A 21,255-nucleotide genomic window follows, 5' to 3' on the forward strand; every position below is an offset into this window, starting at 1 on the left:
CAAAATGAGAGAAGAGAAATTACAGAATCACAGAGAGGAGTTGGCAAAGAGGGCCAATAGTTTCTGGAGACATCTGCATGTTTGTGCCACGTAGTTTGACGTGGCGCCACCAGGGCAACGCTGCGAAGCTTTTTGACCGTTTTCAAACGTCCAGGAACCACGGAAATTGAATAGGCGATTATTGTGGCCTGTCATTTTTATTTCGTTCGTTTTCGTCATACTGCTACATTGTGTAGCTCATAATTGCAGAAATGGGCACAGGAATTCTTCAAGAGGAAATAGAATGACATTTTTGTGGTAGATTTTAGAATTATTGGCAGCTATTTCTTTTTGGCAACCCTGCTGGGTATGTGGAGTGGCAACCTTAGTCATGGGGGTCTGTCGGAATTTTGGATTCGTGGGGTTAGGTAAGGCTGTGGGCGCGCTCTAAGGGTATTGTGTCGGGTTCTCTAATTAGTTGTGAAGTTAGTTGTGTGGCCGTTCGTCCATCGTAATAAGGTAAGAGTTTACAAATATCTCGGCATTATTATGGCGTCCAAAATGACAAGTAAAGAGATGTAGTAGGAAATTTCGGGTGTTGCAAGTTTTTTTGCTTTTATACTTAGAATTATATTTAGAGTTGATACAGAGCAGTCTGCTGTTGGTGTTATTGAGCGAGAGCTATTAGCGGCGTTTACTGACATTCCGTTCATAGCTTTTGCTAAATTATCGCAAAGGAGGATTTGGTGAAACGTTGACGTATATGCTAATGAGTTGAGAAGGTTAGGTGCATTAGCTGGTTTGTCGGGTACTAGCTTGGAAAAGTTGGTTGTTTTATCGTTTGTTAATGGTTTCCCTGATAAGATATCTTGTGAATTACAAGACTGGTGGTGTTTTTGATGGGAATGAGTGATATCTTATCAAGGGCACGAGCGCTAATAGCAAGTAAGGGTGAGGCTGTAGTTGCAGCGTTAAGACCTTTTGGCCAGGCCACTGTCAAACGTGAGAATAGTTAACAGAACAACAGTCGTTCATTTAAAGGATTTTGCCTCGGTTGTGGAGGGCCACATATGGCGGAATATTGTAACAACAGACGTAAAGAAATTATATGTTATAGATGTAGTAAGCCCGGGCATATAGCGTCACGGTGGAATTAGGGAAACGAGCGTCGCGTGACTGGGTGTCTTCGACGGCTTTTGATGACTCAAAAGTGAAATGTTAAGGGGGACGTCAGGCGCAAATTGGAATAGTATTAGTTGAGATTGACGTTAAAGCTGTAGTGTGGTGTTGTAGTTGCAGGTGGGGCAGAAGAATTTGGGGTCAGAAGCTGTGCTGCAGTTGCTGAGCAATCAGTAAGCAAAACGGAAAGTTCATAGTTAGTGGAGACTTTTGAAGTAATTGCTGAGCAATCAGTAAGCAAAACAGAAACTTCACAGTTAGAGGAAACTTTTGAAGCAATTAAAGATAAAGACTTTAATGCTACATTTGATGGACAATACTGAACAGTGGAATGGAAATGGAAGTCTAGTCCACCAGTTCTCACCAATGAAGTAGATTGCTTTGAGAAGAGTTTTGTAGGGTGACAAGAAACGAGGTTTTGGAGAAGAGGTTGAGCGATGGGTCAGATGTGAAAACGAGTATTATACCCTTGGTAGTTATTGAACAGCCTACCAAGAATAAAATAAGACCCGTAGTGGATTTTAGAGAGCTGAATGCTCATGTGAGTTGTCATACAGTTGATGAAATAACTGATGTTTGCAATGAAACCCTTCGAGAATGGAGGCAAATAGGTTGGAACCATTGTTGATCTGAAATCTCCTTATTTACAATTTAGAGTTGCAAAAGAGCTTTGGAAGTGTCAGTTTGTGAATTGTAAAGGTAAAACATATTGTCTGACAAGACTAGGTTTTGGATTGAATTCAGCACCGAGAATAATGGCAAAAATTTTGGAAACTGTTTTAGGCAAGCTCAAACGTATCGTTGATGGAGCTAAGTCGTACAGTGATGATATTCTACTCAGTGAGAGCGAAGTAACATCGGGTGAACCTATAACGCTTTCAAACGACCATGGGTTAGTTACCAAAGCCCCTGAACACCTTAGATGGTGCTGCTGCGTGGGATTGAAAATGAAGAAGAATGAGCAGAGAGAATTGTTATTTTCTACAAGTAATAAACTCCCAATTCTGGAAGAATCAACCCATCTTAGTCAAAGGGATTTATTTTCAGTTTGTGGTATAAGCCGGAGTGACACTACCCAGCGGCTCTGGTTGTTACGGCCGTAAGTCATTTAGGCCGTAACATCCAAAACAACGTAAGATATTATATTTACGGTATTTGCCGTTATGTTTATGGTATTTACCATAAACATAACGTCCTTACGGCCGAAACGACCAGAACTCCTACCCAGTATAGCTGGTTGGTTTGTGGGCACGGTTCTATCTAGACCGTGGTTGTGGGTGGCATGTAGCTACGTTAAGAGGACAGTTGATAAATGTTGCGGGAGGTTTTGTTTAGCAGTTCTTAGTGGAATCAATAAAACCATCCTCTGCTCTCAAAATATCGACAGTTAAATTTACAAACGAAATTTTTACAGGTCTACAATAAACAGTGGAAGACAGAGCATGCCACTCAGATGTCGCGGGTTCGCGTCTAACCCCGGGCAATGAAAAATCACTGGTTCTGTATCATGATCAGTTACTGCTGCAGTGTTGGGGTGTCTGCTGCAGTGGGAGGTTGAAACGAATATTCTTTGGAAGCTTGAATCTCAAGTCAGCGAGTTATCTCTAATTTCAGAGGAACAATGCACCTTAAAATTGCCAACTTTCATTTGTATAATAATTTTTTGGTGGTGCTGGTAAATTTCCCAATTTTTTTTTAATGTATCACTGTGTCCATCTCATTTTAATACAATGGAAGTTGCAAAATACGTCTGATCTGGTGATACTGTCATTAACTCGCTGTCTCCCATTTAGTCTCATCAGAGGCTGCTTTTGAAAGAAACTATATATATATATATATATATATATATATATATATATATATATATATATATATATATGTATATATATATGTGTGTGTGTGTGTGTGTGTGTGTGTGTAATTAAGGTTACCTAGTTTTACACGACAGCCCGTCTAGTCGTTTATGAGACTGTCAGAATAAGTGCAAGCTATTAAGGTCAGTGGTATAATAGACATATCCTTATGACAACGTCACAAGTGTTCACACCTGAAAAGACGGGTGGAAGTCGAAAACGTTTCGTTAAATACCACGGCGAAATTGTATGTTTTTGTCTTTTTTTTTTTTTTTAAGGGTACCATAGCTAACCGGAAGACCCTCTGCTTTTCGAGTACTAGCGAATATTCTGTTCTCAAGGTCGCTGGTGTTCGGTACACCTGCTGGGAGGTTGGCCTCTGATGTGGGGAATTGGACAGGCTCCTCCCACATCTAAAGCGGTGCTGTAAATCTAAGATCTAAGAAACAAAAAAGGAAGTTTGTGATGCAGAATGATAATGATATACTCTATATAACCTCCTGCCACATTTTCCACGTTTCGGAATTATAATGCGTGGCATTGTGTGGCAATGGTTATCAAAAATAAAAGTACATCTGACGCTGGTGGGAGGGGCAAAATTAATGGCGGCGCTGGTTGTACAAACTCTGAGCTCGAGAAGTGATGCGAACGAGACTGTAGACAGTTACCCACAGAGTGTTGTTTCATTCTCTCTGTGAATTCTGGTCTGTCAAGATTATAGGTACCGTCATCGTTACAAGGCGATTTGGTAACTAGTTTAATTACTTGTGAATTATGTGATATGCAACAGCTATTTCCACATTGCATAACCTCTCGTTTTGTAGTTTTTGTTGGAGTGACGAAAAACACTTAGCTGGAAGTGTGTCCAGTTGAATAATCACGTGACCCAACGAATTCTTGGTATGTTTACGTATTGTTGGAAGGATTGACACTTCGTGCATTCTTGTGTATAAAGATTTGATATTTATTGCCGTGGAGTGTTTGGGAATTTAATTAGGAAGCTAGCAAACATTGCTAAATTAGCAAACAAATCGCGTTACTCCATTTTCAGCAACGTTATTCTTCTTCACTTATGTGTGGTAGGTTACATACTCGTGATGCGTTTTAATGCCAGTAGTGTTGTTGCAGCTCGTTTGCTTTTCATTATTTTTCTGACAGCTGGCCAAAAACCGAACAGGGACAGGATATTGGTAGGAAAACTTTTGAGGATTCCCCACTTTTGTAATCCACCATTTGGCGCTCCTTCCGTGGACAGACCACTCTTTCGTAATCAGTGACCTTCGTCTCATTTTTAATTCTTTAGACTTTAGCAGCCAATGGTAGTACGCCTCACTGTATCATGTGCACGACCTATATTGTTTGATTAATTATCTGCCATGCTCATTCATCGAAGGCAATTTCTTTTTACAATAAAAAAAACAATAGTCAATTTTTGACACTCGCGCGCTTGTATGACTGCGTTCCTATCCTTTATATATTATATTAATGAACTTAATACGCAATAGGGTCACAAACTTATGAGAAACGTTAAAATATGGGGAAGGTGTCGTTATATATATATATATATATATATATATATATATATATATATATATATATATATACAAAAGTATAGTTTTAATGGTTATTGCAACCCCTGTCTCTTGCGTTTACGTGAATCCTGAACTCTGTAAGTTTATAGTTTTCTCAGTGACGTTACATAACTTATAATTGCAATGATTACCTGTCAGTTGTGGTGAAGACATCACCAACAAGGAAGTCAGATATTTTATGTACCAGAAATTCGGATTTCAGACCATTTTCTTCATATAAAAAGCCAGTGCTCTGTATCCACCACTAGAATAAGGGTTTCGCAGTTTCAAAAGAACAATATGAATCATGCACTAGGTTGTAACTCAATCTCCAGCCTTCATTTTTAGTTTCCTGTACAAGAAAACTATCGTGCCGGCTTAGTCTGTCCGTCCGCACTTTATTCTGTCCGTACTTTTTCTGTCCGCCCTCAGATCTTAAGAACTACTGAGGCTAGAGGGCTGCAAATTGGTATGTTGATCATCCAACCTCCAATCATCAAGCATACCAAATTGCAGCCCTCTAGCCTCAGTAGTTTTTATTTTATTTAAGGTTAAAGTTAGCCATAATCGTGCGTCTGGCAACGTTATAGGCCAGGCCACCACCGGGCCAAGGTTAAAGTTTAATTGGCCGCGGCTCATACTGCATTATGCCGTGACCACCGAATAACAGATCTATTTTCGGTGGCCTTGATTATACTCTGTAGCAGCTGTACAGAAAACTCGATTGTGTTGAAGAAAGCACATTTTTACTTGCTTTTCATTGTAGATTCTGGAAGGCTCGATACAAACTCTTATTTTTTCTTAGCTCTTGTAAGTAAATACTTAAAGTATTTACTTACAAGAGCTTCAGCTATGGCAAGCCAACGCATAGAAATTAGATTGGTCAAGAAATAACAAATACAAACATAGAAAGAAACATTTGGGGTGTGGGGTTACCTAACCTCTGATAACAGGTGCGTTATTCATCCATTCACTGCTATGAACGATCATCGGAATTATGATTAGCTGACAGACGATGGCGCACCCATCGCAAGTACTCTGGTAGTAATTTTTTTCTTGATTATGATTTAAGGCTGTCATGGGCAAACGTAATCCCACTATTTTATTAAATGTTTGATCGTCCTCCGATATATTTCATTGGCAGAAGGAAATCTTTTGGCTGGCTCGATCCTTAGGCCTAGATATGGATCAGTCACTCTCTACGCCTGCACAGTTTGCCTGTCAAAAAGGAAGGTGACCTCCCTGGGGTTTATTAGATGGGTATAAAGATGGAGATATAAATATGGAAAAGAAGAGGAGAAAAATAAAATCGGACAAGACAGTTTTTTTTCCCATAATAGGTAACAAATTCAGTATTGACTGTATATCCGTTACAGGCAGATAGCGAAATACAATTAGGGACATTTGATCCCCCAGGGGCCAGTACTAAACACGGCGAAATACATTTGACCTCCCAGGGGCTAGTACTAAACAAGGAGAAACAGTATAGGTGAGTCACTGTTTCGCCGTGTTTAGTACTAGCCCCTGGGAAGCGAAATACCTGGTTTCGCTATCTGTCTGTAACACATGTACCATATATTGTTATTTCCGAAAAAAAAAGCGAGAATAACTACGATATTCTTTAGGCAAGGTGATTCGGAATAAGATTAAAATGCATACTAACTACAAGTGTCTTGATTCATTGGCTGGTTCAACTTGCGGCAATAAATGGTCTCTAGTGATAAATACTATGTGGAGTATCATTTTCCTCTACCTGCGTAGGCTCACACACAGTTTCTTTTCTCATAAGTGATCTTAAATTGCTGTATTGTTAAGTGAACAGTACAATTATTGACAGTAGTACTAGACTTCAAGTTATATGTAATTCGTAAAATATTTCATAAGCTGAAGTGTAGCCACGATTAGGCCTAGGTTATGGAGATCAAAGATAAAAATGGAGGTAGAGATATTTCAATCATACGCTTAATAGCTGATAAAAAATATCAGGGTTAGCTGTCTAAATGTAGCTTACAGTCGATTGATATACTCGTGACATTTGCATATATATATTTTTAACAAATTATCTTCTTGTTTAACTTAAAAGCATTCTAAAGATATTCAATACTATTCTAAGCCTGCTTAGTGTATCCCAAACTTAGTCCTATGGTGAACAAACTGTTATGATAAGGTCTGGTATTATCTCCCTGGCCCATTTGAACCAACTTATCTCAGAACATGGCTATTCTTGTAGTCTATCAAGAAGACATCTAATAGGTTTTCCTGATATATCATTAGTTCAGCCCTTAATGTGTTTGTGTATTTATTTATGCTAAGCTGCCTTTATTTATTTATTTGCCTTTTCTCTCTGTTTTGTCTTATATTCGTACGTAATCATTCCATCCTGTGGAAGCCTGTGGATTGATTAGAAGTTTTCTGGCGTTTCACTTTACCAGTAAAAGTTTCTTTTAGGTTTATTTCATAAAAGAAACTGTGTTCAAACTGTCAAACCCACTGTCTTTGTACAGAATTCCTATAAGATCCGAGGTTTTTTATTTTTTATTTTCCCTTTATGTACGCATTACCTTATGCCATTCTCCAGGGGCAGGTTTTATTTGATGAATGTCCCTCTACTACCCAAGGATGCGATATTTTATTTCTAAGAAAAGAATCTTGGTCGAATCATGTTCGTTTGAGCCATATATATATATATATAGGCCACGTAAACCACCGTATAAGAAAGCAGAAATTTCACCACGGAATATGAATGTTATCACACGGAATCTTGCACATTCATAAACCGGATATCGGGTTCTTTAATGCAAATGCACAAGTGCATAGAATTTGTCCTTGCTTGTCTCATATAACACTGGTGTTTGTTTGTGGGGGTTTAAAAAGTATGCAGGGTCTCTCTCTCTCTCTCTCTCTCTCTCTCTCTCTCTCTCTCTCTCTCTCTCTCTCTCTCTCTCTCTCTCTCTCTCCCCCTCCTGTAGGCTGATTGAAAATATACAGGGTCACCCCTCTCTCTGTTGTAGGCTGATTGAAAGTTTACAGGGTCTCTCTCTCTCTCTCTCTCTCTCTCTCTCTCTCTCTCTCTCTCTCTCTCTCTCTCAAACTTGGCATTTGCGAAAGCTCTTGTGAAATTTTCATAACTTTCGTCCGGTAAGATTCAGTTTGATCGTCTGAGTTGACACTGTATTTGATTTAAGCATGCGAATGTATTGTTGCGAGAGGAAAGGCCGTTTGAAACGATTCCATGACTCGGGTCAGGGCCGGGAATGATTGACGAGAGAGAGAGAGAGAGAGAGAGAGAGAGAGAGAGAGAGAGAGAGAGAGAGAGAGAGAGTCTTGATGACGGTGATCTGAAGTTGCACTTTTTATTCCGTGCTATAGAAAATCACCATCATCGTCAGTGCTTTCAAGATTAGAATTCAATACGAGTCTTTTGTACAGGCATGATTATTGTGTTTTGGTTCCTTACAACCTCCTCCCAGGAGCTTATCTATTTACTGTGGTTTGTCTTTTTTTTTTTTTATTGGCATGATTGAGCAGTAATAAATGTGTCAGTTTGAGCGAGATTTACCAGAGGTTGGCCTCGTGACTGGTTGCGAGTGATTAGATTTTTGGGGAATGCAACAACTTTCAAGGGGAGTGGACCTTTTTTGGTCTGTGGGTCGTTCATCCTTGGCGTGAGATTTTCGATCTTGGAGCAGTGCTATATTTCCGGCCGTCTACCATATGCGGCCATTTCAGTAGCTGACTTTCTCGTCTTTGATGGCTGACTGAAGTGAGCAGGACTTTCTCGTTTCGCTCTTGTATTTTGCGTTGTTATAATGCCTCGTTGCCTGGTCTCTCTCTTTCAGTCTGCTAGTACTAGTGTTGGGAATGCTGACGCTGACGCTCGTGTTGCTGATTTGACGGTTACTGTCCATTTGTTTTGCTCGCTCTCTCTCTCTCTCTCTCTCTCTCTCTCTCTCTCTCTCTCTCTCTCTCTCTCTTTCTCTCTCTCTCCAATGTATATATTATATGGAACTATGTACCAGTTCACATTCTAGTTCTTGGCAATTTGATGACATTTTTGTCTAGTCTCACGTGAAAACATATACATTTAATAGTGTTGGAGAAAAAGCATCACAATTTGGATACTCAAATTGAAGAATGTTAGGCAACCTTGATTCAGTTCAACTTCAGTGAGTCTGTGGGCGTGTACTAGATCGTTTTCTGTAGTGGTTCTCAACCAGGGGGGAATATTTTCAGTATCAAGGGTGGGGTGGGGGTGAATTGTGACACAACAGATCGGCAGAACGTTTGTCAGAAGTTAGAACGAGACAAGTTGAATTCGGCCCCTAGCTGCAACCCCTTTCATTCCTGGTACTATTTCTCCATTCATATAATCTTTCTCATAGGGCAATTGCTCTGAGGTATTCCTCCCGTTACACCTTTCAAACCTTTTACTCTCAATTTCCATTTCAGCGCTGAATGACCTCATAGGTCCCCTTTGGCCTAAATTCTGTATTCGGTTCAGTCAACAAGGACTGTGTACTTCTAATGCTCGCTTGTGATAACACTGTTTGACAAACATCAGGTAGATTAATAATCAGATATTTGAATAAGACTGATTGGGAACTTTCGTGGGTATTTGTTAATTGATAGCCACATGAACTCATACCTACGAAGACTGTACTCGCCAGGGAGAAGAGATAGATAAGTCTCAGGTCAGTCAGTTACCAACAAGAGAGCACATCACTTTATTTTAACAAGAAAGTGTTAATAAAAATAAAAAATAAAAACTACCGAGGCTAGAGGGCTGCAATTTGGTATGTTTGGTGATTGGAGGGTTGATGATCAACATACCATGAAGCCCCTTCGAGCACAGGATTTCATTGAACAAGGGAAAGTTTTGATGAGCAAATGAGACTGTGCTTGCATGTGCCCTCAGGCAAAGGAACTTTTCGTCAGGACCGTAGGAGGCACAAACGCTCCATGACACAGTCAAGCTCTGAGAACATTGGCTGAATGGTTGCCGTCAGGCGTTTGGCAGTTCAATATGTCATCTGAATTTCATGTTTCTCCTGATCAATTTTGCAATGGACAAGCACGGGCTCTTGCCCTGAAGCAGCCCAGTCGCTCATATAGTGTCACTTACTTTAATCTATGAAGCAAAATATATTTTAAGCTTTCTCGCATGAGGAAATTTGTCACGTTAGCTTTCCATGATGTTTTTAACTTTTTTATTTTTTTATTTTTTCTATAGGTCGACGTCGATGATGTCAGATAAATTATAATGATATTTTTCTCGATGGTGTTTTGAGAACAATGACAGAAAGTTGGCGAAAGGGGATTCGACTTTGTTTTTATAGATGGCTCACGTATATTTATAGAAAATCTATATGTAGTTTTCTGAAAAGAAAACTGTTGTGCCGGCTTTGTCTGTCCGTCCGCACTTTTTCTGTCCGCCCTCAGATCTTAAAAACTACTGAGGCTAGAGGGCTTCAAATTGGTATGTTGATCATCCACCCTCAAACCATCAAGCATACCGAATTGCAGCCCTCTAGCTTCAATAGTTTTATTTTTATTTAAGGTTGAAGTTAGCTATAATCGTGCGTCTGACAACGATATAGTCCAGGCCACCACCGTGCCGTGGTTAAAGTTTGGTGCGCCGCGGCTCATACAGCTTTATAACGCAACCACCAAAAGATAGATTTATTTTCGGTGGCCTTGATTATACGCCATACAAAAAAACTCGATTGCGCCGAAGAAACTTAGGCGCGTCTTTTACTCGTGTTTGCAAACCCAGTATTTCATCGAGTCGTTTGCAGAAAGACAGTCTTACTCCCTTTAAAAGCGCCTACTGCAGTCACAGTGCTCACTTATTGATCGGATTATCTAACTGCGATCTTAGGGCCACTCATTAAATGGTATGAAGGTCTTCACCAATTAAGCCAGCCATTCGTTGCTGTCATGAATTTCGTAATTTTTTTTTTCACCGTTGAATGGAGGATGGATTCCTATTTTTATTTGCTAAATTAACGTATTTGCCGTTATATTCTGTAAGCTTATTCTGGATTAAAATAAACCCCTTTCCTGATACTAGACGCTCCCGCTACCAGAATTATTTTCACAGAAAAAAAAAAGCACACAAGGGTTTAAAAAAAAAAGGTATTCCCTGTAGCAACGAGTAGGTTGGTTTGGCAAATAGTTTGTGGTTAATCAGGCCGTCGTCCCTCGTTATCTAATCAAAGAGTTTCGGTCGATTCACTTATCACTTTGTCCAGCAGATCGATGAAATTACCTCCTGCTAGGCTGACTGAAAGAAACTCGTCAGAAATATTGACGTGGAGGGGTTAGGACCAGCGAAGCACGCTCAGCCCACGCACACAAACACGTTCTATATGTGCGTATATGTGCATTTATACATATGTGTATACGTACATATATATGTGTATCTCATCTTTTTATCTTTGCCTCGTAAACCTCCACCACAACACTTCGTTGATTTCAGTGGTCAAGGGGTAACTGGTTTTCCATGTCTTGGGAGTGGGTGTCTGGACCTCACAAGAGATATTTGATGAGTTTTGGTCACAATCTTGCCCTCCTCAGAAGTTGAAGCCTCCTGAGTTGGATGTCCCGTTTATCCTGTGAAGCGTGTCCCACGTGCCTTTCAGGCCTCTCGGAACTAAGGACAGAGATGTAAAACTGGGGACAAGGGAGCTGGTGAATCTTTTGGTCTCTCGTACATAAAATCTAACAGTGCTCAGCTGAAGGTACGAGCCGTTCTCGGTACCCTCCCTTTGAGACTGAGTAGATAACGATCGAGACGAGAAGTTCTTGTGTCCGTTGCAAGCTTTTCATCATTACTGTGAAGGACGAGGCTCTTCAGACCCAAGTGCCGATGGCTCTTCATTAGTATAGGTAGAAGTAAGGTTTCCAAGAACACAATAATCCCCGTGGCTTCGTGAAACGATTTGACAGGCGCACGTGTCTTCAAGCGCAGGTGAAGAGTATACCTACCCTGTGCTAGAGCCCACGAAGGTTTTTCTCCTGTTAACCTTTTAAACCTTTTTGCTCATAATTTTCCTTTCAGCGCTGAATGACCTTATAGGTCCCAGCGCCTTGGCCTCTGGCCAAAATACTATATTCCTCAGACAAGTGCACAAGAGTAACATTCTCAAAAGAGATAGTTTTAGCATCTATGTTGAAGTAGGTCTAGTTCTGATCAGAGCGACAGTGTTACTGTATTGGCGGCAGAGATGGCCGCTTACTTTCCGGATATCTGATCCTTCGCCTCTTTATTCAATTCTTTGTACAAGGGCGAAGGGTGTATGAGAAACTGTCTTATAATAGAATGGAGCATGAACCAATGTACCCTCTTTCTGCATACTTAATTAGAGGCCAGTGGCGAGAGAAGCTGGGCTCGGGCTAGACTAAGGCGATTCTGACTATGGAAATTATGTACTTACGAGACTGAATGGATATACATTGCGTCTCATTACAGTAGAAATCATCTTGCAGTAGTTGATTTGGGGTTCTCTTCTGTTGTATTTTCCATTTATTTGATTTTAAGTGATTTTAACTAAAGAATTTGTAATCAACTGTATATGCTTGCGTAGTGTTTGAATGAAAAACATCGCTGCTCAGCGAAACGGTAACATTCGTTCGCATCCTTTTAAGGTCGAATTCACTCATATGCACAATACAAAATCAGTCTGCTTGATGAAATTGCGCGAATCGCTACAATGCAAATGATAGTATACACTGCTCATTGTTAAACACGAACACCATATGGAACAATGGGCGGTTAGTTTCAAACGTGGGAGTGAGCGACCCGTGATTTCACAAGATATATCAGTGAAGAAGAAAAACAGGTTACCGAGAAGTACGATGTCATCTGAATAGCACACAAGGAAGTTGCTGCCGTAGGGGGGTTAAGCCGCCAGTGCACCTTACTCGGTGCACTGTAGGCATTACTTAAGGTTCTTTGCGGCGTCCCTTCGGCCCACTGCTGCAACCCCTTTCATTCTATACCTCCGTTCATCTTCTCTTTCTTCTTACCTTCCACCCTTTCTCTACAATTGTTCCAACATAATTTTCAGCGGTGAATGACCTCATAGGTCCAGATGCTTGGCCAGTGGCCTAAATTTTATATTCGGTTTGTATTTACAAGGGAGTTGAGTTGAGAAACGATCGCTGTAGTAGATTCAGCAGCTAAAAAAAAAAAAAAAAAAGGTGAACGCGAAACACGGACACGTCTGTGCGTAACAGAACAGACCCGAGCGATAAATCGAATATTTTTTTTTTCCTTCTTCAGTGAACGTGGTTCATTTCATCCGACAGAGGTTTTTGGGTGCCTCGGAAACGTGGGTTGTGGTGAACTCTCACTTTCATTGGACTTTTTTTTTTCTCTAGCCTGACAATAGGCGTGATATCGCAGAATACTTGTCTCCGTTACTTATTCATTACCTGGTCTGGAGAATGAAGAGTTGAGGGTTTTATGAAAAGTAATCGTCCATCTAATTATGAATATATACAAACATACGTCCAGCTTATTTTATATTTGAGTGTCACTGGCTCGGAAATAAAGTCGAAACCGGTCAGGACCCACACCCCGTCTCTTATTTTTCGCCTGTGGTAATGTGGTAAATGAATCACGTGCTAAAGTTATTATGATCACTGATGTATACCAATATATATATATATATATATATATATATATATATATATATATATATATATATATATATATATATATATATATATATATATATATATATATATATATGGGTGATGGTTGCAGATGATGAATAAATTATATTCATAAGTAAACTGATATATAAACGAATAAAAAAAAAACAAATGGGAGAGTTTGCTAAGGCTATGACACTGAATCGTGTATATATGAATTTAATATAGATCACTGATTCTCAAACTGGGTGCCGTGGCACCCTGGGCTGCCACAGACAGTGCCCAGGGGTGCCGCAAGGCTGTCGTGAATTTTGTCTTGGCTAGATCATCTCAGTGAACATTTGTAAAAAAAAAGAAAAATTTGCAGAGGTCTTCATGTAATTATTATCAGAGTGTCTACTCTATGTTTATCTAATTCTTCTGAGATGGTTTGAGTATGGATCATAATTTTATTCGTTAAATAAGACGTTAATTCATGCAGTGTCGTGGGATGGTGGAGAAGGGGTGCCACGCTAATGATTACTGAAAAAAAGATTGAGAGCCACTGAATTATATGTAGTTGGGCGGTACATCAAAGATCCTTTCATATCAGCGTGTATGAATAGTTCCCAAAATGGTAGGCTGTCCTTCTTCTGCAGTTTTCAATCGAGATATGTCCAGTGGGGAGGTGAAGTTCATGAAAGTAATTTCTGGAGACGGAAATGAAGTGACCTGTCGGGAATGAGCCTAGTGTGCCTGTGTGGATTCGTTCAAGGGAACACGCGTACCCTTGGTCAGCATTGCTTATTTCCCATTTATCAGGGTAGTGCCGTCAGCACACCTCATTTGGTGCACTGTAGGAATTCCTTGAGGTTCTTTGCAGCGTCCCTAAGGGCCCCTAGCTGCAACCCCTTTAGTTCCTTTTACTGTACCACCTTTCTTCCACCTTACCTTCCTCAACCCTCTCCTAGCAACTGATTCATAGCGCAACTGCTTTGAGGTTTTCCTCCTGTTACACCTTTCAAACCTTTAACTGTCAATTTCCGTTTCAGCGCTGAATGACCTCATTGGTCTCAATGCTTGGCCTTTGGTCTAAACTCTATGTTCAGTTCAATTCATAGCTTATTTGGCAGCATTACTGTAAACTATGTCTGTGCAAAATATGATTTGGAAGACAGTAACCAGAAGGTGAGACTAGAGAGAACGGTCAGGAAGGTCTGTGGTGTTGGTGGAGTTGTCTGTGAAGAAGATGCTAGTAGGACTGCATGAGTTGCGTGCACACCATGATCAGTAGTCCTCGATGGATCTTACTGCTATGCACAGCTTGATCATTATGAACTGTGAGCCAGATTCGTTTTGTTAGACAGAGCGACGAAACATCCAGGACGGGCCTTTTGAAGAGTTGATTGTGTATTTACTTACAGTTAACTCAGGCTATGTAGTTGGGCTGGTTAAATTTCAGTTTACAGAGAAAATTTCCTTTTGTTTAAGCGCTGTTAGTTTTAGTATTCTGTAAAGGAAGACTATTGTGCTGGCTTTGTCTGTCCGTCCGCACTTTTTTTGTCAGCCCTCAGATCTTAAAAACTACTGAGGCTAGAGGGCTGCAAACTGGTATGTTGATCATCCACCCTCCAACCATCAAACATACCAAATCACAGCCCTCTACCCTCAGTAGTTTTGATTTTATTTAAGGTTAAAGTTAGCCATAACCGTGCTTCTGACAACGATATAGGCCAGGCCACCACCAGGCCGTGGTTAAAGTTTCATGGGCCACGCTCATACAGCATTATACCGAGACCACCGAAAGATAGATCTGTCAGTGGCCTTGATCATACGCTGTAGCAGCCGTACAGAAAACTCGACTGCGCCGAAGAAACTTCTTCGACGCACTTTTACCATGTTTAGTCTTGACCCCGTTTCCACCAACACTGTTTTTGGGTTGTGTTCTCCTCGTCTATGACTTATTTATCTCGATTTACACTGTCTCCGTGTAATCTCTGAATAACAACAATACCCTTTGTTGTTATATCCGCTTACTGTTCTCGTCGCTATCGTCCTTGAAGCATTCTTGGACCGGCCACTCCCTTTTACCTTTCTTTTGTCCATATTCCGTCGAATGTAAACAACGAGTAATAAAAATACAAATCTTTATAGATAGTAGAAATCTGGATACTTCGGATTTTTCTTTAAGAAAGGGAAGTTCTTCAGTTAAAATACAAACAAATCTTTATTTAGAAAAGTTCTCAGTATATTTTAAAATACAAACAAATCTTTATAGATAGTAGAAATCTGGATACTTCTGATTTTTCTTTAAGAAAGGGCTTCAGTATATTTTGAAATTCTCAGTTAAAATACAAACAAATCTTTATAGGTATTATTAGATAATTTGATGATTTTTCTTTTAAAAAGGGCTTGAGTATATTTTGAAGATAATTCTGATGATAATTTTTTCTTTAAAAAGGGCTTGAGTATATTTTGAAGTTCTCAATTAAAATACAAACAAATCTTTATAGGTATTAGAAATTCGGATAATTCTGATGATCCTTCTTTAAAAAGGGCTTGAGTATATTTTGAAGTTCTCAATTAAAATACAAACAAATCTTTATAGGTATTAGAAATTCGGATAATTCTGATGATCGTTCTTTAAAAAGGGCTTGAGTATATCTTGAAATTCTCAATTAAATTACAAACAAATCTTTATAGACATTAGAAATCTGGATACCTTTGGGCTTTCCTGAAAAGGGCTTGAGTGAATTTTGAAATTCTCAGGAATAGCTTCATTTAAAAACTGTGTGTGACTATAGTACATGTAAGGAAAATGTGTATGGATTTTAGCACGAACTTGAGACAAGATTGAAAGAGTTGGTGATACCACGTCGGAGAGCTAGTGACTGTGTCAAGTATAGGGCAGGACAGTGTAGAGCAGGAGTATTATTAATCCTGGTACAGGGCACTTCTGTAGTCTTGGAGACGACATGAAGAACATGAGTATGCAACGATAAGTACAGTCTCCAAAACTGAGAATCATCACCATTTCATTTTTTTGTTGTTGTTCAACGGCCGTGGAGAGCGCAAAGCTAAATTTTCAGGGAAAATCTAGCTATTTCTGGTAAGAAGAACAGACTGTTTATGCTTGAGTTGAGTAGTTAAGCTTTGGTGATTAGGAATAGAGAGAGAGAGAGAGAGAGAGAGAGAGAGAGAGAGAGAGAGAGAGAGAGAGAGAGAGAGAGATGTGTTCAAGGCCGCAGAAGTAGATTAGGAAAACTTACTGTTTTGGAGTGAAATTGTATTACCATATATCGATTTTTCTAATTTAAAATGATTCCAAACACTTAGAATAGTGCTCCGGAACGTATGTGAAGATGAAAAAAATAATTATCTAGTAGTCCTACTTACACTTATAGTGACAAAATGAAATATATAATGGTTTTCTTTTACGCGGCATTTGTAATCATGTGAATATCACCTTACTAATATTTTTGTGAATTGATAAAATCATCATGATTGGTGAACAGATGATACATTTTAAAATTAATCTTTTTTATATATGTTAAAGTATCACAACTGGTAACTCAAAGATTTTATTGAAGCCTTGGTAATGACGTCACGTCGCCCTTAAGAGAGAGAGAGTAAGAGGGGAGTTCTAATCAAATACGAATCTCGGCGAAAACAGGAACTGTGTCACTTCAGAATGGAAACATTTGAGTGATAAGGAAAGACAATGCAAACTTTTACCACTCGGAGCTGTCCATCCGCACTTTTTCTGTCCGCCCTCAGATCTTAAAATCTACTGAGGCTAGAGGGCTGCAAACTGGTATGTTGATCATCCACCCTCCAGTCATCAAACATACCAAATTGCAGCCCTCTAGCAGCAGTAGTTTTTATTTTATTTGAGGTTAAAGTCAGCCTTGGTCGTGCGTCTGGCAACACAGGCCACCACCGGGCCGAGCTGAGAGTTTCGGAATGTAGCAGGGGAAGGAAGATTAGAGAGAAATGTGGACGTAGATAGCAAAATGCTTAGTGCTGCTAGGAAGCCATGGACATTTTACAACGCCTCTGAGTAACTATTCCTTGGCAGAAAGGAGTCTGCTGAAATACAACAAAGGTGAAATGTCGCCTAACCTTGAATGTCGAAACTTTATTGTTCCTAGACTGTACACACCTCTGTTTTTTTTTTTATGGGCTTTTGAGGTTTAATGTTCATTTTCCGTTGCTGACGTGAGTTGCTGTTGCTGTGAATGCTATTATTATTTTCTTCTCTGTCACTGAAGACCGTTTTACATGCAGTGGTAACCTTGAGGAAGTGAATAAAGCTATTTCTTTTGTCTGTCTGTAAAGTTATGTTTATTTTTTTTTATAAAAGACAGTTTATCAGTGAACTCGTTATGTAGATTTGAAGCCAGTTTTAATTTCTAGTTTTAGTTTTCTGTAAAAGAATTGTGCCGACTTGTCCGTCCTCACTTTTTTCTGACCGCCCTCAGATCTTAAAAACTACTAAGGCTAGAGGGCTGCAGATTGGTATGTTGATCACCCACCCTCCAGTCATCAAACATACCAAGTTGCAGCCCTCTAGCCTCAGTGGTTTCTATTGTATTAAGGTTAAAGTTAGCCATGATCGTGTTTCTGGCAACGATATGTCACAGGCCACCACCAATGATTAATGTATGACAATATTCACTTATTCCATGCACCAGTCAGAAGGGAATAATAGGCCTATGTCTACCCAGACATCAGTCTGAAGACTGTTCATAGCCTTTGGTTAGGTTGCATCTCAAAGCTGTATAGCAATTCAGAAAAGAATAATTATGACTACACGTATTTTGTATGTAACCCCTTTCATTCCTTTTACTGTGCCTCCTTTCATATTCTCTTTCTTCCACCTTGCTATCCACCCTCTCCTAACAATTATTTCATAGCGAAACTGCGAGGTTTACCCCTTGTTACACCTTTCAAACCTACCTGCTCTCAATTTCCTTTCCAGCGCTGAATGACCTCATAGGTCCCAGTGCTTGGCTTTTGGCCTAAACTCTATACTACATTCCATTCCATTCTGGTTAACCTAAGGTATACTTACTCTACCAAGTAAAGAAAAGTAACATACATGAATGAACAGAGGAAATGAATGCAGTGTAAATTTTACTCTCAGCACTTTAAAAGATTTATATACATTCTGCAGATAACTGTACGCCTCAGTAGATTATTGCAAAGCATATAGTGTCTGCGGTTTAGACTACCGTGACAGACCAAGGTCAGTGCACTGAATATCAGTTATGGATAGGAAAGTTTTACAGATCAGTCAAAATCAAGCACCAAGCCAGTAAATACTTGGCTGTAAGACTGGAAATGGCCTGACAGGGCGTTATGCAATGTGAAAAAGTTGTCAAAAAATGAAATGATCAGAGTATGAAACAATAAAAACAAACCGCTACGGAATTTAATGGTCTCGGTACATTATCCAGAGCAGTGGTTCTTAACCAGGGGTGCTCGCACCCCTAGGGGGTGCGAAGCCCGTTCCCAAGGGGTGTGAGATGCCTATGAATAATTAAAGCAAAATATATTTTTATATACGCATGCAATTTTTCTGCAAAAAATAAAATAATAATATTATTTATTTCAGCAATTCAGGGGTGCGAGAACTGACTGCTGATTTGGAAGGGGTGCATACATTGAAAAAGGTTAAGAACCAGTGATCTAGAGTATACTGAAATAGGTAAATAACAATAATAACAAAAAAAAACAGCCTGTGATTCCTGCATAAATCAAATGCTAACTTCTGAATACTGATATGAATCTTAGCGCAAAGCAACAGCAAATACGATTCAAACGTTCCAGTTTCTCTAGAATGGACTGGGTAGAGCAGTCAGTGCGTATGTTGAACGTACGTTTGTTTTAAATTAAGCCAGCCTTGTGTTGGCACGGGCTCTTGCTTCAGAGCATCTCGCAACGGCTATATATTGAAGAAAATGTTAAACCGATTATAAATACCATGAACTTTAAAATGACCGCCATGGTCATGTTAGAGCAGTGAGTGATCGCAAGGATTTCCCTTACGTCATAACGAGAGCTAATTGAATGGGGAAAAACCGTAGGGTGCACTGTAGGCAATACTTAGAAGCAGCGTCCCTTCGGCCCCTAGCTGCAACCCATTTCATTAATTTTAGTGTACCTCCATTCATATTCTTCCTTCCGTCTTGCTATCCACCCTCTCCTAACAATTGATTCATAGTGCAACTGCTTTGAGGTTTTCCTCCTGTTACACCTTTCAAACCTTCCTTACTTTTAATTTCCCCAAAGGTCCCAGCACTTGGCCTAAACTCTATATTCAGAACTGCCTCGTCTTTCAAAGGCTCACAAGTTTAAAGAACTTGCACCAATTGTATAAACAACAGAAAAAAAATATGAGTTAGATTTTGGTTCCTTGCTGACACTGAAATTTGCTGCCAAATTTTGGTCATTTCTCGTTCTCGGTGGCCAGTGAACAGAGGCCTCGGGACCAACCCAAGAACACTGTTGTGTCAGACTAGGTTTCAGTCCAGCGCGTTCGAGCTGCTATCAATCCCAGTTTGAATCCCAAGTCAGGAAACCGAGAGGATTTGTGGTTTCCCTCGCAGGGGTGAAATTAAGAGGAAGTACATAAAAAAAAAACAAGTAAAAAATGCGACGAAGTTTCTTCGGCGCAATCGAGTTTTCTGTACAGCCGCTACAGCTTGTAATCAAGGCCACCGAAAATAGATCTATCTTTCGGTGGTCTCGGTATAATGCTGTGTGAACCGTGACCCCATGAAACTTTAACCACGGCCCGGTGGTGGCCTACCCTATATCGTTGTCAGAAGCACGGTTATGGCTAACTTTAACCTTAAATACAATAAAAACTACTGAGGCTAGAGGGCTGCAATTTGGTATGTTTAATGATTGGAGGGTAGATGATCAACATACCAATTTGCAACCCTCTAGCTTCAGTAGTTTTGAAGATCTGAGGGCGGACAGAATAAGTGCGGTCGCACAGACAAAGCCGGTACAATAGTTTTCTTTTACAGAACACTAAGAAGGCTTTCACTAAAGTACACAGTAATCTTTGTTCCTGTTTAGTAGTGTAACTGTTTTCATTTTTTTTATTTCTTTGGGATTTAGTCCTCTAGAGCGCCCAGTGGGTGACATTAGACCGAGTGAATTACATTTGTGGTGCTTTCATTTTCTAACACTACATATTCTACAACAATTCAACAGCGGAATTGTGCGGTGCATTGACTCATAAATTTACTGGCACCTAATAAAATGAAACCATTGCAGTCTTGAACTGACACGCTAAGTATATTTTTGTCAACATTTCTAACAATTTTTTTTTCATTTGCTTCAGGTGACGCCTTGCTGTATGGAAACGCTAAACGAGTACTAGCCCAGAAGCATCACTTTTTCTCAAACCCGTGGCCATGGATCATCACGACCACTCGCATTTTGATGAAAATGTTTCTACCCAGGGAAGCCCTGTCCAGAGTGAGTATATCACGGTATTCAGTGGTAGTGGTGTTGAGCTGTTGGTTGCGTCTATGGAAAGTTTGATAGGGGTTTTATTTTGTTAGATGTAATCTTTAATATTGTCTGTGTTTCATTGAGTTTCATGTTTCGACCTGAAATAAATAGAGAGATAAGTAGATAGATTGATAGATAGAGAAAGAATTGTGGGTGTGAGAGAGAGAGAGAGAACGAGGTGAAAGTATTGTTTCATCATAAAGAGTTCTTAAAGGGAGTGAGAAACTCGGTATTAAGCGAGAAAGGCTTGGTGAGCGGAACCTAAATTCAGTGGTCATAGAGAGAGAGAGAGAGAGAGAGAGAGAGAGAGAGAGAGAGAGAGAGAGAGAGAGAGAGAGTTGGTGGGTGAGATAGCATCAAGGTCTCTTTGATAGCGAGAGAAAGAGGGCGGAAGTCTTTAATAATTAGCCTTAGAAGTGGTCTTAGAGAGAGAGAGAGAGAGAAGGAGGTAGGATACAATCTGTACGTACTGTAAGACCATTTTGAGATAAAGAGTCTTTGAGACG

At 39.8% G+C, this 21,255-nt stretch overlaps 1 protein-coding gene across 9 annotated transcripts in view; it reads left to right on the forward strand.

Moving 5' to 3' along the window:
• The first annotated feature begins 362 nt into the window (after positions 1–362).
• The window catches only part of LOC136855720 (uncharacterized), a 45,464-nt gene continuing 24,571 nt past the window's right edge, over positions 363–21,255 (forward strand). The window contains exons 1-2 of one of the 9 annotated variants that reach the window (XM_067133052.1): positions 363–498; positions 20,577–20,713. In XM_067133052.1, coding sequence (XP_066989153.1) covers positions 20,650–20,713 — 64 coding nt within the window. In that variant the 5' untranslated portion in view covers positions 363–498; positions 20,577–20,649. Of the gene's footprint in view, positions 499–869; positions 982–1,205; positions 1,332–3,603; positions 3,912–4,068; positions 4,091–20,576; positions 20,714–21,255 lie in introns of those variants that run through there. The other 8 variants (XM_067133050.1, XM_067133057.1, XM_067133056.1 and 5 more) reach the window with 8 other exon arrangements.

The sequence above is a fragment of the Macrobrachium rosenbergii genome, chromosome 32 (genome assembly GCF_040412425.1).
Source record: "Macrobrachium rosenbergii isolate ZJJX-2024 chromosome 32, ASM4041242v1, whole genome shotgun sequence".
Classification (NCBI taxonomy): domain Eukaryota; kingdom Metazoa; phylum Arthropoda; class Malacostraca; order Decapoda; family Palaemonidae; genus Macrobrachium; species Macrobrachium rosenbergii.